Raw genomic sequence first — 17,438 nt, forward strand, 5'->3', positions numbered from 1 at the left:
TTTAAGATACATTTCTATTTACTTAAAACTAAAACTTGCACTTCTGTTTCTTGTCAACTTTGGGTTGTGTCGTTTATCTCCCTTTGTTTAAAATATCTGCTTGATGTCAAGTTGATTTTTTTTACTTTTGCCATTTCTGGCTGCCCTGTACCAGTGGGTGCTCCTGATTCCTGCAGCTGAACATGAGAGCACAGACTTCCTTTAATTTTGAAGTTATAAGATCAAGATTCCAGATTTTTAAACGTTACCAACTGCTCAGTTCCTGTAATTGGAAGCTGCTGAATCAGCAGAAGCCACAAATGAAATAATTTTTCTGGTGAAGCTGAAACATTCAAATTTAGCTTCTTTAGCTTTTTACTGTTGAAGATTTTAAGTGAAATTAAAAATAAGGAAATCTGTAATAATTGATTTTTTTTTTCCACATGTGCTTCCTGAGCTTTTTATAAATTGATGGAACGATTTGGGTTGAAAAAGGATTTTAAAGATGAGCCAGTGCCACCCGTGCCATGGGCAGGGACCCCTTCCACCATCCCAGGGTGCTCCAACCTGGCTTTGGACACTCCCAGGGATGGGGCAGCTTCTCTGCAAAACCTGCTCCAATTTCCTTATCCTGTGCAGCAGGAGCAACAAATAAAAATGAAACAAAAATGAAGAAATCAATTAAGATTTTTCTATAAAACTGAGTTCTTGATTGTTATGTAGGTGAAATGTCCAATTTCCTGGCGATAGAAATGTACAGAAACATATGGAAAAGGCTGCTCAGCCTTCTCCCTGGAATTTGTGATATTGGAAACATCTTGCTCCTGACACAGTGGCTGCTGTGAAATGGAGTTTTATTAAATCACCAGGTTATTCTTGTGCCACCGGTGGCTTTGATTAACACTGAATTAGGGTCATATCCTACAATAACAGCGTTTCTAAATCCCTGGCTGCGTTTGAAAGAGTTGTGATTAAAATTCTGGCTGTTTTCCTGCAATTTCTGATGTCTCTGAGGGCTGCGTCCCCCTCCTCTTTATTGGCATTTGAGTTTGGTTGCAGCCCCTGGGGTTTGGTGCCAATATCAGTGACAATCTCAGGGGGAGCAACTCTGCATGAAAATGCAAGGAATAAAATCTGTAACAAAATTAACAGAGATGATTGCCTGGGACCATGGTGGGGGCCGTTTCCTCAAGTCTTAATTCATCTTTGATTGAATTCCACGGGCCAAACAAAACAAGGGGGATGAGGAGGTGGAGAAACCCATCAGAAAGGGATTATGGATGAACAGGTTGAAGGATGCTGCCTGACAGCTCCCACTCCTGCCCGTGCAGGGAGTGGCTCCGTGCATTTTGTGCATTTTTCCCTGGGGGAAAAGCTGCCTTCTTCCTGGGGATCATTGTGCATATTGCTGGAGAATGAATTCATTCCCAGGTGAGGAGTCAGGAGGTTCCTCTGTTGGTGGGAATTTATGGAGGCATCTCGGTGTGGAATCACCCAGGAGGATTTATTCAGCCTGGTTTTACCTGCCAGGTTTGTAACATTCTCAAGAACTTGTCAAAAGATGGGTGAATTTATCTTCATTAGAGCTGACACCTTCATTAATACACGGAGAACAAGCCCATGGCAGCTTCCCTGGGGGCTGCTGGGTCCCAGCTCTGTGCCAGCCTCAAAATCCTCTCTTGTACCATCATGGTGAGAAACTGAAGCAGTTTTAGACCTCTTGGTTGGACTCAGTGATCACAGAGATCTTTTCCAACCTCAAAAATCCCATCATTCCGTGTCTGCTTCTTCCAGAAGACTGAACAACATTTTACTTGTCACCTGGACAAGGCCTGCAGGGACAGGACCCAGGGAATGGCTCCCACTGCCAGAGGGCAGCCATGGATGGGATTTGGGAATGAGGAATTCCTGGCTGGGCTGGGATTGCCAGAGCAGCTGGGGCTGCCCCTGGGTCCCTGGGATGTCCCAGGAAGGACTGGAGCACCCTGAGATCATGGCAGGTGGCCCTGGAATGAGCTTGGAGGTCCCTTCCCACCCAAACTGGTCCAGGATTCTGGGATTTGGGACACTCAGAATCCATCCTGAGGGATTTTTATGGAAAATGGGGATAGAAAAGAGAGGGAAAGGGAAGGGAGACCCTTCATGGTTTCCTGGGATTCCAAGTGAAGCCCCTGGGTCCATTAATTTCTTGGAGAGGAGATGGATCCAGTGTCAGGCTGGGAGAGCTGGGAATGTTCTCCTGGAGAAGGAGAATGGTCCAGGGAGAGCTTCCAGCACATTCCAGGGTCTAAAGTGGCTCCAGGAGAGCTGAAATTTGGGAAAAGCCTGGAGGGACAGGAGCCAGGGAATGGCTCCCACTGCCAGAGGGCAGCCATGGATGGGATCTTGGGAATGAGGAATTCCTGGCTGGGCTGGGATTGCCAGAGCAGCTGGGGCTGCCCCTGGATCCCTGGAATGTCCAAGGAAAGGCTGGACATGGGGCTGGAGCAGCCTGGGACAGTGGGAGGTGTCCCTGCCCATTGAAACTGAACCATCCTTAAGGTCCCTTCCCACTCAAATTATTTTGTCCTTCTGTAATTCCAGCCAATTCCTTTGTCTAAAATGTCCTGGAGCTTCTAAATATATTAAAAAAAAAAAATAAACAGGGATTTTAGCATTAAACAGCTTGTAAGAAAATAAACCAGCAAATGAGACTGTGTCAGGAAATATCTTACTTTATTTCACTTGCTTTTTGTTCCCTCACGGTGAGGCTGGTTTGTTTTTTTCCTTTCTGACATTAAAACTGAATAGAAAACATGTCAGGGATATAAAAAATTCAGGTAGGAGCCATTTGCTGCTACAGGAGATAAGATAAAGGAAGAAAGCTCTGAGCAGAGAACAGTGGAAAAGTGGATGCAGGGTGTGAGTAGTCACAGCTCATTAGCTCCAGTGTGTTTTCCAGCTCGGGATAAGGAATTCTGCTGCAGCCATGCTTTGGAAGAGCTCAGATCTGTACACGGGGAGTTTTAGGCAAACCAACAAAATCCTAAATATGCAAGTTGACAAATCCATTAATCAAAGTGCCTGCTGCTCAGTCGTGTGGCCTGGGGGAGGGAAAAATAATAAAAAGAAAAGAAATCGCAACCAGAAAAAGAGGAGAAATATGCATTTTAAACAATTTCTGTAGCTGGAAGGAGACTTTACATATGTGGCTGACACGGTGATCAAATGATAAAGGAGCCTCAAATTGAACCCCAACCTTTTGTGCAGGCTGTGAAAGCCGAGGCACGGCGCCGTTTTTCAAGGCAGATGGAGTGTGAGCAACTAATAAATCAGGTTTTGAAACATTAAAGAGCAACTTCTTTCAATGCATATGGCGTTGGATGTCAGACAAGGCGGGACGGGGGAGCGGGGAGGGATTGGGAACATCAGCACAGCAATATGGCAGGGCAGGGGCTCGGGGCTGCACTCCTGGGATGTGCCACAGGAACGGGCTGGGAGAAGCTGTTTCAGGAGGGATTTTGGGATTGTTGGTCACTTTGGGCCATTATTCCGTGTTCAGCGGGAAGCTGAAGTCAAAGCGTGAATTTAGAACTGAATAAAACGTTGGAACTGAAAAAAAGGTTGGAATTTCTCCCTCTGGGGACCATCACCCCGAATGCTGCTTTTGGGAGAACGGCTGGGAATTTATCACTGATGGAAATACTGCAATGGGATGAACTTCATAACCTTCAGGGTGAGCTTAAAGTATTTCCAGAGTGACTGGAGAGATGTCAGCAGGGAGTGCTGTGGCTTTAGGGTGCTCCTGCCCCCCTTGGCTGTGCCAGTTTGGTGTCCCCTTTCTCCTGACATTTCTCAGAGCTTTGCCAGGGGAAAGTTGCAGCCACAATCTCAATTCCCATTTTGGGGAACTGAAATGCAGAAACCTGGTCAGGGCTAGAGAGGACACATCAGTCCTGTGGCTGGAACCCAGATCTGCCTCTCCTGCTTGGGGAAATCACTTTTCCTTCAGGGCTGTAGCAGAGTTTGATCTGCAAACCTGGACAGCAACTCCAGCTCTGCTCAGAATCCCAGAGTGGTTTGGGTGGGAAGGGACCCCAGAGCCCCTCCAGTGCCACCCCTGCCATGGCAGGGACACCTCCCACTGCCCCAGGCTGCTCCAGCCCCAGTGTCCAGCCTGGCCTGGGACATCCCAGGGATCCAGGGGCAGCCCCAGCTGCTCTGGCAATCCCAGCCCAGCCAGGAATTCCTCATTCCCAAGATCCCATCCCTGGCTGCCCTCTGGCAGTGGGAGCCATTCCCTGTGTGTGGAAGGTGTCCTTGCCCATGGCAGGTGGCACTGGATGGGTTTTAAGGTCCCTTCCAACCCAAACCATTCTGGGATTCTCTGAAATGAATGAAGTTTGAGGATTTAAGACATGCAAAAGAATTTGAGAGATGATCAATTGTGTTTGGTTCCATGTGAAAATAATTGAAGTGTGTGAGAACCAATGCAGTGAATCAGTGCAGGAGAAAGAGAACCTGGTGATCCTGTCCTGAGAGGTTCATGGAGCCGACCTGGGACAGCTGGGAATGTTCCCCTGGAGAGGAGAAGGATCCAGGGAGAGCTTCCAGCACATTCCAGGCCCTGAAGGGGCTCCAGAAGAGCTGAAATTTGGGAAAAGCCTGGAGGGACAGGACCCAGGGAATGGCTCCCACTGCCAGAGGGCAGCCAGGGATGGGATTTGGGAATGAGGAATTCCTGGCTGGGCTGGGATTGCCAGAGCAGCTGGGGCTGCCTCTGGATCCCTGGGATGTCCCAGGCCAGGCTGGACATGGGGCTGGAGCCCCTGGGACAGTGGGAGGTGTCCCTGCCCATGGTGAGGGGGTTGGAACTTTTGGAACTTCCAACCCAGATCATTCTGAGATTTTTTTGGGTGGTCTAACATACAGAAATATGAAAATGCAGGAGATTTCCATTATAAAACTCCTCAGTTGCTGTTCACAGATCCATCCCTCCTCTCTGCTGAGCTGTTTTCTGATCACCTGCTTTGCTCTCTCCGGGCATCTTTTGCTTTCCTCCCTTCACACTGAAAGAAATTTGACTTTCCATGCCTCGAAGACGATGTGCAGGCAGGAACTGTGGTGTTGATTCCCACACAATCAAGAACCTTAGGGAAGCACCATGCCATGGAAATTGGTTCCTTTGCTGCTCTCAGCTTGTGCTGCTCCCTCAGAGTGGAGGAGCTGCCGGGATTTGTAGGATGTGTTGATTGCTCAATTGTTCCTTCAAAGCCTCATCCTTTATTCTTCTTTATTCCATGGAGAGAGGCCCAGGAATTCTTCATTCCATGCCTGTTTAGGTGAATTGTGCATTGCAGACAGATCAGTGAACCTGTCCTGTGCCAACACAGGGATGGGAAGGGAGCTGAAGTTTCCCTGTGCTCCTCATGATTTTGGGATGTTGCTGGTTCCATTGATCCCAAATGAATATTTCGTGTATTTTTTGAAATGGGATTTACTTATGAGTACCATACCTTTGTGGCTGAAAGATTTTAGTGACTGGTAGGATTGAAAATGTGCCAGGACTGAGGATAATATTCATTTAGACAGATAAAACTCTGAAACAATGAGGTAACGTCTGATGGCTCCTGAAGTGACAGCCTAAGAAATCTCACCCTTTTTTAGCTCTTGTGTGAGACACAGAGAGAGCTTTTCTCAGGATGTTGCTAAAAAGTTACTTCATTCCTTACAATGATTTTTAAAACCTGCCCAGCACATCTTTCAAGGGGCTGAGCTGCCTCTTCTCGGATGTGCTCAGGATCTTCAAGGAACGGATAAACACAAAGGGAAATGTGTGATTCCTCCTTAGCACATTGGAAGAGGGAGAGAACAGAATCCCAAAATTCTTTGGGTGGGAATGGACTTTAAAGATCATCCAATTCCATCCCTTCCCCTCTGCTCTGGGAGAGCTGGGGGTGCTACCTTGGAGAGGAGAAGGATCCAGGGAGAGCTTCCAGCACATTCCAGGGGCTCCAGGAGAGCTGCAGAGGGACTGGGGACAAGGATGGAGGGACAGGACCCAGGGAATGGCTCCCACTGCCAGAGGGCAGCCATGGATGGGAGATTGGGAATGAGGAATTCCTGGCTGGGCTGGGATTGCCAGAGCAGCTGGGGCTGGATCCTGGAATGTCCAAGGAAGGACTGGACATTGTGTCTGGATCACTCTGGGACAGTGGGAGGTGTCCCTGACATGGCAGGGGTGGCACTGGGTGGGCTTTGGGGTCCCTTCCCACCCAACCATCCTGGGATTCTCTGACATTTTCTGTAAACATGGAAGATTTCCACGCAAACATTTCAATTTTAAGGCACTGAGCAGAATGGAAAACTGAAGCTCTCCTAATGTTTGTTCTGACTTTCAGCACCTGCAGAGATTCCAGTTCCCCTGCTCATCTCTTTTTTCATGTTCAGCCTGACATTTTAGGCTCCATTTCAGACACACCGAGCTCTGTCGCTAATGGCCCCGTCGCTGTCACCACTTGCAGTGACATTCAGGTGGGCACACTTCATTGCCAGCACAGCAGGAGGGTGTCATTAACTCTGTGACAAATTTCACTTCATCTCCAAGTTTTCCTTCTTCTTCTTTTGTTCCTCATAATTTATTGCTGGGGAGATTAAACCAGCAAACTTTGCTCCTGAGAGGAAACTGCTACAACGGTGCTTCCCGAGAGATGGGAAAGTTTGGGATGTTTTCCTGGGCACACCAGGAAAATATCCCTGTGGAGGATTTGCCAGCTCAGCTCTGGTTTGTGAGGCTCCAAATTGGATCAATGGTTGTCATTGATAAGGAGAGAAAAAAGGCATTATTTTCACTTGTGGAATCATGAAATGGTTTGGGTGGGAAGGGACCTGAAATCCCACCCAGTGCCACCCCTGCCGTGGCAGGGACAGCTCCCACTGTCCCCATGTCCAGCCTGGTCTGGGACATTCCAGGGATCCAGAGCTGCTCTGGCAATCCCAGCCCAGCCAGGAATTCCTCATTCCCAAAATCCCACCCCAAGCTCCCTTCACAGGGAATTCCCTCCATTCCCAGCTCTCCCAGCCTGGCATTGGATCCATCCCCACCCTGACCCTGCTCCGGGAATGAATTTTGGGATCCGGGGGTTTCACTGGGAATCTTGGCACTCCAGGAAGGGTCTCCCTTCCCTTTTCCATCCCCAGCTTCCATAAAAATCCCTTGGGATGGATTCTGAGCCTCCTTGATCCCAGAATCCCGGAATGGTTTGGGTGGGAAGGGACCTCAAATCCCATCCCATTCCAATCCCACCATCCCAGGCTGCTCCAGCCTTTCCTTGGACATTCCAGGGATCCAGGGGCAGCCCCAGCTGCTCTGGCAATCCCAGCCCAGCCAGGAATTCCTCATTCCCAATTTCCCATCCCTGGCTGCCCTCTGGCAGTGGGAGCCATTCCCTGTGTCCTGTGCCTCCAGGCTTTTCCCAAATTTCAGCTCTCCTGGAGCCCCTTCAGGGCCTGGAATGTGCTGGAAGCTCTCCCTGGATCCTTCCCTTCTCCAGGGGAACATTCCCAGCTCTCCCAGCCTGGCTGCAGCCCTGCAGCAGCTCCATGGATTCCTGTGGAATCTCTCCCACAGGTCAGGGACCTTCCCTCCTCTGCAGCCTGGCCCATGGGAGGTGTCCCTCTCCATGCAGGGGTTGGAAGTGGATGATCTTTAAGGTCCCTTCCCACCCAAACCATCCTGGGATTCTCTGCTCCCTGTTTCCTCCAGAGCTGCCAGTTTTGGGTTGTTTGGATGAACAAATCCTTCACCTCCCTGCAGGAGATGCTCCTGGTGGGATCAATCAGGATGAGGGAATATTCCTGGCGTGTTTTATGGAGATGTTGGTGGCTCTCCAGCACAGGGAGTTGGCTGCAGTGGAGGAATCGTGGCTGGTCCATGTAAATAACACATTTCAGACCTTGATACAATCAGAGGAATTCCCTGTGGAGATCTCCAATTCACAGGGAAAGGAATCCTTCACTCTCCAGGATTTTCCATAACAGAACTCCAGTGTTCAGAGCAGCGAAGGTGGGGGAGCAGTGGCATTGAAGTTGCACTGCTGTGCAGTTGGGATGTCCAAAGCATCACCAGGAATGAGATTTGCACCTCAGCATCTCTTTTTTTTGGTGCATAACATTTAAATACAAGCAAAATCCCTCCTCCCCTGTAGCCTGCACCTACCTGCAGAGCACCCACGATTGCTGATGGAAGGCTGAGAGCCAAGGAGATGTAAAAACACATTTTTCTCTCGGTGCCAGGGTTCTGTTCTCCTCAAATCCATCATCATCTGGCCCAGCAGATCAGACAGATTGTTTTATTCCTCGCCGTGGAGTTCATCCCAGTCAATAATATTGATTAGTGCAGGGTGACTTGATGGAACAAGAATAACACCCCTCTCTTAATTGGAGCTTGCATTTCCTCATCCCTGCCTCAACAGCTCATGCTTGGCTGGCTCCTTCAATAATTCTGTTCAGACACAGAGCCCACTGGAGATTGCAGGATCTGACATTAACAGGGGAAGTGAATAATTTTCATTTCCTTGAACTCAACGCCTCTTTTCTTCCCCCATTAAACTGCCACGTTGTGAGAGTTCACTCTTTAAGCTGCCAGCTGAAATCTCTGGATTTTTTTATTTAGAGCTGCCTCTTTCTGAATACCATCAGGAAAGTTTAAAAAGCTCTGTCTCGAGTTGCTCTGTGCTTCCCAAGCCCATCTGTTGGGTAGGATTTATGAAGGAGCTCTGTGTGCTCAGGGTCCATCAGAGGAGCTGAGTCAGCTCTGGAAGTGTTGTGACTGCAGGCTTCCAGTTCCCCAGGATTTCCCACTCCATGGGGAATTCAGAGCTGGAGCTTTCACTCTCACATCTTGGAACCCATGGGAATTCTTACAGGAAACACTCCTGACCTAGAGGGATTATTTAGGGTGTGAAATGCTGGTGTTGGTGACCTGCTCAGTCCTTGCGCGTTGCTGCAGAAGGGTCAAACAAATTCGTCACCAAAGAGCTTTTTCTGCAGACTGGTTGTTCTGAAGCACATTAATTTCCCTTGGAAATGAAGGTTGGAGGCACTTCCTCATCAGTTGTGTTGCTCCTCTTTCCCATTTGGAGAAATCCTTTTTGTTGGAGGCAGAGGAGATGTCAGGGTTAAAACCTGCAGTGACCTGCTGGGGTAGTTTTGATTTCAAAACTTTGTCATTTCCCCATTTCTCTAAAGCTGTCCCAGTAATGGGTTGGCTTCTGTATTTATTAATTATTTTCAGTTTTAAAGCAGATTTCAGAGGGAAAGGGCTTGATAATACCTGAGATATTCAAACTTTGCCCAAGCTCCTTTTTGGGGAGGCCCTGGGCTGGAATTCCCAGAGGAGCTGTGGATGCTCCTGGATCCTGGAAGTGTCCCAGGACAGGTTGGATTGAGCTTGGAGCAGCCTGGGATAGGGGGAGATTCCCCATGGGATTGGAACTGGATGGGCTTTGAGGTCCCTTCCAACCCAAACCTTTCCATGGGGATTTATTTCTGTGTCTGGCTTGTTGCCCTAAAAAGATTTTCTTCAGGAATGGTTCCATGTTGCTCTTAGGACATGCAGTGCTTTCAGGAAATTGGTATTTTCCCTCCCTTCTCTTTTCTCTCCCAATATCCAAATTTAAGGTACTTTGCTGTCAGGAGCTGCCTGTGGAAGTAATTTTGGAGTGGCACTGGTCAGGTTTTATTGCCACTCCAAACCCTGGAGCTCGTGGTGTGTAAATGATGTTCCCTGAGTTGTGTTTTGCTGCCAAATTCTGCAAAATTATTTTTCCTGTAGCTTGGAGAACATTTGTACCCAGGTGGAAGTCAGAGAAGGGAAAGTTCCAGGCAGGAATGACAAGAGTCAGAGTTGGGAATGAACTCCTGGGAGAACCAGTAATGCTAAATACAATAAATGAGTTAAAATGTCAGTCACTGGCATTCAAACCAAGGCTGGAACTGCGCCATCCCCAGCCATTGGAAGCAGGAAAATTCGGGGAGCTGCTGCTCTCCAGACCTTTTCCAATCACTTTAAAACACACCTGAGGGGTTGGGTGTTTGCCACCCGAGCTGGAGGACCTGGATTTGGTGGGTTTTGTGACAAAATGTCCCCAACTCTGCAACGAGGATCCCAAAGTCACCCCCTGCGCTGGGAGGGCACAGAGAGCAAAGCCTGGCATTAATTCCTGATCTTTCACCAGGAAATAGGCATTTAATTCCTGTTTAATTATCGCTTGCTAAATGTTTAATTATCACTTACTCTCTGGAAATCAAGGGATGGTGAGATCTGTTAGACAACTTGTTCCACGTTCTTTTCCAGGAGGACCAGATGATAACTTAATTGAAGGTGGTGGGTCCAAGTTTGTCTGCAAACCAGGAGCCAGGAACATCACCATCATCTTTCACCCCCTGCTCAGGTAAAATCTGCCTTTCTGCACATCTCTACAGCTGCAAAGCATTAGAATAAGTAGAATTAAACCATTTATTGGTGGGGATGTTGGACAAATTTCAGTTCTGAAATCGCAGAGCAAAGGGGTTGCTCTGAGGTTGTTGATGGTGTGAAGTTGCTGTGTGTGAAAAAAAAACAAACTTTTCCTAAAATATTTAAATATTTAATATTAAATATTTTTTCTAAAATTAACAAGTTTTAATATTAAATATTTTAAATGAAATTAATATTAAAGATATAAATATTTTAATTTTTTTTCTTTCAATATTTTTAATCTTTAAATCTTTTTCAAACTGAACTGTGATGTCAGGTGAGATTTCCTGTCTGGGTGACCCTGTGTCACCGAGCAGTCTCATTTATTGACCTAAGATGGAGCTTAGTTTATTTACAACCTGCCACTAATTGTTTCTTGCTGTTCTTTGTGGTTATTAAAAACTCAGAGGAACTGCAAGGTGAGTTCATTGATAAAACGCTGTGGGCTGGGGGCTGCAAATTAATTCCTGATCCAGAGTGAGCCAGTGATTACCAAAATTGTCACAGCTGGAGCTTTAAACAGAGCAAGACATTTAATGAGCCTCTTCTCACTGTATCATTTATTCACCTCTGATCCCTGAATTTTGCTGCTTTTCTAGCAGTTTGTCCTGTTGGTTTTGTGGAAATTCAATAACACAAGGTTTGTCTCAGTTCGTGTCAACCTCCCAACTCTTTTTTTCCTGGGAGGGTTTTCCTTTCTCCCCAGCCTTTCCCAGCTCTTTGGGGAGCATTTCCCTCCTTGCCTGTGTTTGGGTGCAGCAGGGGTTTTTCTCCAATGCTAAACCCAAGAAGTCACAAAATAGTGATAAAAAATTATTGGAATCTGATGCCCAGAGGAAGGAATCTCCTCCTGCCACCTCCATGGCTGAGAGCTCGGCTTGTTTGTGATTTCTCAGGACTTAAAAACACAGTTGGAAAAGGCAGAAATGCCTCCAAACCTGAATTTTCTGCTGTTAAAACAGCAGGGATTGGAATAATCTCGAGAACATCCTGAAATGTGTTATGGTGTGCAAGATCTTGCCTTGAAAAAAAGAGTTTATCTCTTAAGTGGAGAATTCCATAAGCACATTTCATTTCCACCTCTCTGTCTCTTTGAAGCTGAAGAAATGTGCTACAAATAAATCTGCTACGGGATAATTTGCAGTTTTCAGGTATTTTATGATGGGAAAAGACGGACAACTGAAATTCAGTGTTCTTCAAGGTGTGACTGTGATGATGTGGACTTAAATTTCTAAATCATTAATGAATTTACAGACACCTTGCAAGCCCAGAGAGTGGGGGATGCTCCTGTTTTTATTGGCGAGATCCTTCCCATTGATTGAAATTCTTTCTCTTTGCCTTCCTGCTTTATTTTTCCCCCCTTTTTTTCCTCCCATCTGAGGGAAACACGAGTGCTCTGCTTTAAATAGCACTTCCAAACACTTCACTCTGCATTCCCAGCCTGCAAGTCAGGCAGCAGGAATCATTTGCCTCATAAAAAATAATTGCATCGAGACGAAGGTAGCTGTGCACAGTGTATTTTTCATGCCGACCACCTGCAACATCTTCACTCCTTTTCATTGAGGATTTCATCAATAACTTCAGGAAAAGAAGGAAAACAGGGAATGACCCAGTTTGCCCTTTGCTCCCTGTGGGATGGGAGAGTTTGGGGGTAGGAGTGGGCTCTAAAAACCATTTTCATGTGATTGTATTCATTTTAATGTTTAATGTGCTGAGAGATGTAACTCATGATGGCTTAGGGATGAATGGGATGCAGAGAATCCCGGATTTCTTTAGGTGACAGTAATTCCCTACAGGAATTCCCTACAGGGAATTCTGTTCCTGATGGGAAAGCCATGGCCTGTCCACCAGCAGCTGAAATGCTCAGTATGGTGAATTTGCTCAAATATCAATGATTGCAGTGACTTCTGGCACATGGAATCATAAAATCATCATCTCTTGGTTAGATCCTTGTTTCTCTTTAACAGATATTCATATTTTAAATGTCCAGTTCTCCTGGAGGCAATTCCTGCAGAGCTGGGAAGTTTCCACCTGTTTTATTTTCCTTTTTGTGGTTCTTTATGACCTGCCCCCCTCATCTTTCATCCCTGTCCCCTGTACATGCTTGAAACGGATCTGGTTTGAATTCAAATGATCAATATTTTATTTACAAGGGTTTTTTTTTCCCCCCTTGTTTTTTATTAAAGTCCCATAAATACATTGCCAGAGGAGCTTCAGCGCTGCATGGACTCGCTGATTTTATGAGGCAGCTGAGTGCTTCTGAAAGTATTAAACAAAGTGGATCACTGAGAAACCAGACCCTGGTGTGCTGATTTAAAGGCTGAGCATCACATAAAGTGATGGCTTTAAAATAGAATTCAGCCCTGGAATGTTGAGGGGAGAGTTGGGAGCAGAGCATTGATACCAGTGGGAACTTCTCTCTTTTGTTCTCCTGCTATGAGAAGTGTCAGTGCTGATCCCATCAGAGGTGCACAAGCACAGGGACAGATTTGCTGCTTATAAAGCCACTTTTTAATCCTTTTTTATTTACAAACTGAGGGTGGAACTTGGCTCCAGATCCTCTTGAAGAACACGGGGTCAGACTTCAAGGCGGGGGGTATGCAAATTAATTCATTCCCAATAACCAAAGTTTAGAGAAACTCTTAATTAAAACCATGGGCAGTGTAAGGAAAAATACCTAAAAATGGTTCTCAAAGCTTTCCTTGCCTTCGAATTCCTTCAGAGCAGAGTTGGGAAGTGAGATTTGTGTTGTTCAGGATGTGGGTCCCTAATTTCCACAAGGACAACTGAGACACGCCAAGGCCCAGATTAATTACCAGCACTTAATGACAGCACCACACACATGGAATAAACCAAGAGTGCATTTCTGAGAGACAAGCGGGCGTTCTAGAGGAGATGATTCCTGGGAATAAGTTTTCCTAACTACATCTGGAAACTAATTGCACTTGGAAAATTGAGGCAGAACCCACCTCTGATCTTCCTTAATTACATTTCATGGGAGGTGCCAAAGTATAAAAGTTACCAAAGGAGTCCAGTTGCTTCCTTCATCCTTTGCTGGCAACCAGCACTGGAGTTACTGGGCTGAGGAGTAACATCTCCCTTTGGAAGAAGGAATCACAGGAGCAATCCCAACGCCCTTCACTCTGGAGCACGGAACAGCCTGAGCGATGTCTGTCGTACCATTTGTCTGGTGGGGATTTTTTAATTTATTTTTTTTTTTTCAACGTATTTTATCTTTTAATGTTTATTTGTTTCAGCTGGCATTTGAAAGGCACTTGGCTCCTCGGGGTAATAATCATTTTACATATGCTTTATAGAGTGTGTTTATTACCAGACAATTGAGGAACAGATGTCTGCAGTCTCGAGGCTGGAGGGGGAGGAATGGGAAGGGTGGGAGATGGAGGGGATGGATGCTGGATATTGAGGCCGGGAGGGTTTCCATTTATTACCATCAGCCACACTTCATTAGCATCAAGCAGCAATTAAAAGGCTTGGAGGATGGAGGAGAAAGCCAAGTGCTCACTGATTCGGAAGGAGGAGTCACTTCCCAACAGGACGTGACCTTGGGAAGGAGGAGTGGGGAGGAGGAATGAATCCTGGCAAACTTGGGATCTCCACAGGGTCTGCTGGGATCTCCCCTCTGCCAGGTGGGCAGGGCTGGGATGTGCCAGTGGTGTCACTGCCTTGGGATTCAGAGGCTGGAGAGAAAAACAAAGAATAAGGGGAAAAAGGACAAGGAAAAACAAATTTCCCAATATTTGCCACTGCTGACATAGTTTGGATGCAAGGAATGAAGGGGAGGGATCTCTCCTCTGCCAGGTGGGAAGGACTGGGATGTGCCAGTGGTGTTCTGATCATTCCCTTGGGGTTCAGAAACTGGAGATTTTTTAAGAGAAAAGCAAAGAGTAAGGGAAACGGGGAAGAAGGAGAAACAAATTTCCCAATATTTGCCACTGCTGACATCGTTTGGGATGTAAGGAATGAAGGGGAGGGATCTCTCCTCTGCCAGGTGGGAAGGACTGGGATGTGCCAGTGGTGTCACTGCCTTGGGATTCAGGGGCTGGAGAGAAAGAGAAAAGCAAAGAGTGAAGAGAAAAGGGACAAGGAAAAACAAATTTCCCAATATTTGCCACTGCTGACATAGTTTGGGATGTAAGGAATGAAGGGGAGAGATTTCCCCTCTGCCAGGTGGGCAGGACTGGGATGTGCCAGTGGTGTTCTGATCATTAACTTGGGGTTCAGGGGCTGGAGAGAAAGAGAAAAACAAAGAATAAGGGGAAAATGGAAGGAAAAACAAATTTCCCAATATTTGCCACTGCTGACATCGTTTGGGATGCAAAGAGGAAAGTTGAGTGCTCTGTGTGTGCAGAGTTTTCTGCCTCTTTTTTTGGGGGGGATTGATGGGGGTGAGGGGAAAAGAGCAGCAGTAGTTTGACCTTTTCACGTAAGATGAAATATTTCTGTTCATGTCTACAGTCTCCATCACTGAAAGCAGTAGGCTTGACAGCAAATTTGGAATTAACTGTTTCTTCCAGTTACTTTAATGCAAATTTGAGTGATTGCTCTGATATTAAATTAAAAAATCCTTTAGGGACTAACTGGGGAGAGTGATGATGGACAGCAAAGTTGTCATGGGACAACAAAATCCTTTGGTCTTTGAGCATCAATTGCTGCTACTGTTAAAAACTGCATCATTAAATTGATCTAAAACTCAGTGTATACCCCTGTGTATCTTACCAATAACCCCTTTTATATCTGTACAGTTATAATAATAACAATAATCATCTCCTTTTATTTTAAAATATGCTGTAATATCTTGTAATTGCACACTATGAAATTAATACTTGATAATATAGGGACTGTTGGTCTTGGGAAGCAAAAAAGAGTGTGAAAATTAGATGAGTTTGGTACATTTGAACTATGCTAAATCACACCAAATAGTTTAAGAAAAATATGTGGTATTTTAAAGTCTAAGGGTTATTTATTAGTAGTGAAGTAGATAGAAAATGTCAGGTTCTCCTGTGGCACAAATACTGCTAAATAATAAGAGCTGATGCCTTCAGCTTTCTGAACAAACCCTAAAATACTTGATTTCAGAGAAATCAATAAGGCTGACTCAAGCTGGGCAAGGGAATTTGGAGTGTTCACTACCTAAAGTTTGTGTTTGAGTCTGAGTAATGAGCAGAGATCAGGGTAAATTAAAAAAAAAAAAATAGGTGCTGTTAAGTGCACAGGAAACATGATTTGGAAACTTTTTAAAGTAGTGAGTCCTTGAAAAGAACCCTCCAGATTTTATCAGGTCTTGCATTTTGACAGATCCCCTTCAAAGGGTGGGAAAATATCAATTAGTTCATGGAATTATTGCTTCTGCAAGGTGGGAATCTCTTCCTGTCTCTGGAGCAGGGAAATGGGGCTTTTGGTGAGAAAGATGAGGTTCAGACCAGGAAATCCCAAATTCCTGGGATCACTGAGGTGGGAAAAGCCCTCCCAGCCCATCCAGTCCAAGCTGTGCTTGATCCCCACGTGTCCCCAGCCCAGAGCTCTGAGTGCCACCTCCAGGGATTCCTTGGAGACACCTCCAGGGATGGGCACTCCAAACCTCCCTGGGCAGCTCCTTCCAATGCCTATCAACCTTTTCCATGAGGAAATTCCTGCTGGTGTCCACCCTGTCCCTCCCCTGGCCCAGGGACTGTGCAGAGCCACCAGGTCCCCCCTGAGCCTCCTTGGCTCCAGGCTCAGCCCCTTCCCAGCTCCCTCAGCTTCTCCTGCCTCTCCAAACCTTCCCAGCTCCATCCCTGGACACTCCCCAGCCCCTCCAGGGCTGTCACGGGGGACCAGCACTGGACACTGATGAGTGACCCCAAACTGGACATTGCCCTCGAGGGACCTCAGCAGTGCCAGCACCAAGAGATCTCAAATCCTTATTACAAAATTCAACACTGGGAACAAGGAAAGGACCTTAAAAGATCATTTAGTTCCATCCCCCCACCACGGGCAGGGTAGGAGAACTTTCCCCTGGATACTCCCAGCTTTATTTTAGAAATTCCACTCTTGATTCCACAACTTCTCATCCACTGCTGCTTCCTTCCAGTGACCTGAACGGGAATCTCCAGGGGGCTATTTGACACCTACCTAGGGAATGTTTTCCCCTCCCTATCCCCATTTAATGAGTGTTTAGGAGGCTTTTAGCCCTTCAGTACTTTGTGTCAGCCAGCAGCAGGGATGGATGTTCCTCTCAGGCAAATCCCAACCCTTTTCCTCCCTGACAAGCCCTCCCAAAGTTGGCCTTGCTGAAGGATAAAGACACATCTCAGCAGAGCTCCTTGTTGTGACACTGCTAAGAAATGGTTTCCTCCTGACTGGGGCCATCACAGCAATTGGGGACTCACACGGAGGAGGGATGGGGAACAGCTTCACATTTTGTGCCTTTTTTTATTATTTTTTTTTCCCCCCTGACGCTTTATGAGAGCTGACAGTCTTGCTGTGTGTGTCTGATTAAAGATGACAGTTTATAAAAACCTTAAGGTGAGGCTGTTCATTTTCCATGACAGAAAATAAAGCGATCCCCACCCCGCCCCCCGCCGCCACCTCCCACGCAAACAAAAACTCTCACACGCCAAAAAAAAAAAACCCAAAAAAACCAAAAAAAACCCTCTTAATATGTGAGGCATTGATTTTATATTGTCTGTCAGAGAATGTGCTTCAGCAGATCAGTCAAGTTTGGAGTTTTCAAACATGCTTCATCCAAAGGGAAAATCAACAGCCTGTCAGAAATTTCACATGTCTCCAGCTCCTCCTTCCCTTTGGATGAAATACAAGCTGAAGGAACAGAGAAATTTTGACATTTGCAAGAGCTGGGGCTGAATAGCTGAAAACAGTGTTAATGTAATTCCATGGTAATGAGGGACTTTGAACCAGGCTTGTGTTCATTGAGCCAACAAAGCAGGATTAGCTCCTTCCT

General features: G+C 46.3%; 1 protein-coding gene across 4 annotated transcripts in view; it reads left to right on the plus strand.

The window, feature by feature from the left end:
- Positions 1-17,438, plus strand: part of EXOC4 (exocyst complex component 4) — a 319,710-nt gene that overhangs the window by 156,645 nt on the left and 145,627 nt on the right. For all 4 annotated transcript variants that reach the window (XM_077783706.2, XM_085569918.1, XM_085569919.1 and 1 more), the window contains exon 10: positions 10,316-10,412. In XM_077783706.2, coding sequence (XP_077639832.1) covers positions 10,316-10,412 — 97 coding nt within the window. The remainder of the gene's footprint in view (positions 1-10,315; positions 10,413-17,438) is intronic.

Source organism: Lonchura striata, chromosome 1A, assembly GCF_050655825.1.
Source record: "Lonchura striata isolate lonStrDom1 chromosome 1A, ASM5065582v1, whole genome shotgun sequence".
NCBI classification, from domain to species: domain Eukaryota; kingdom Metazoa; phylum Chordata; class Aves; order Passeriformes; family Estrildidae; genus Lonchura; species Lonchura striata.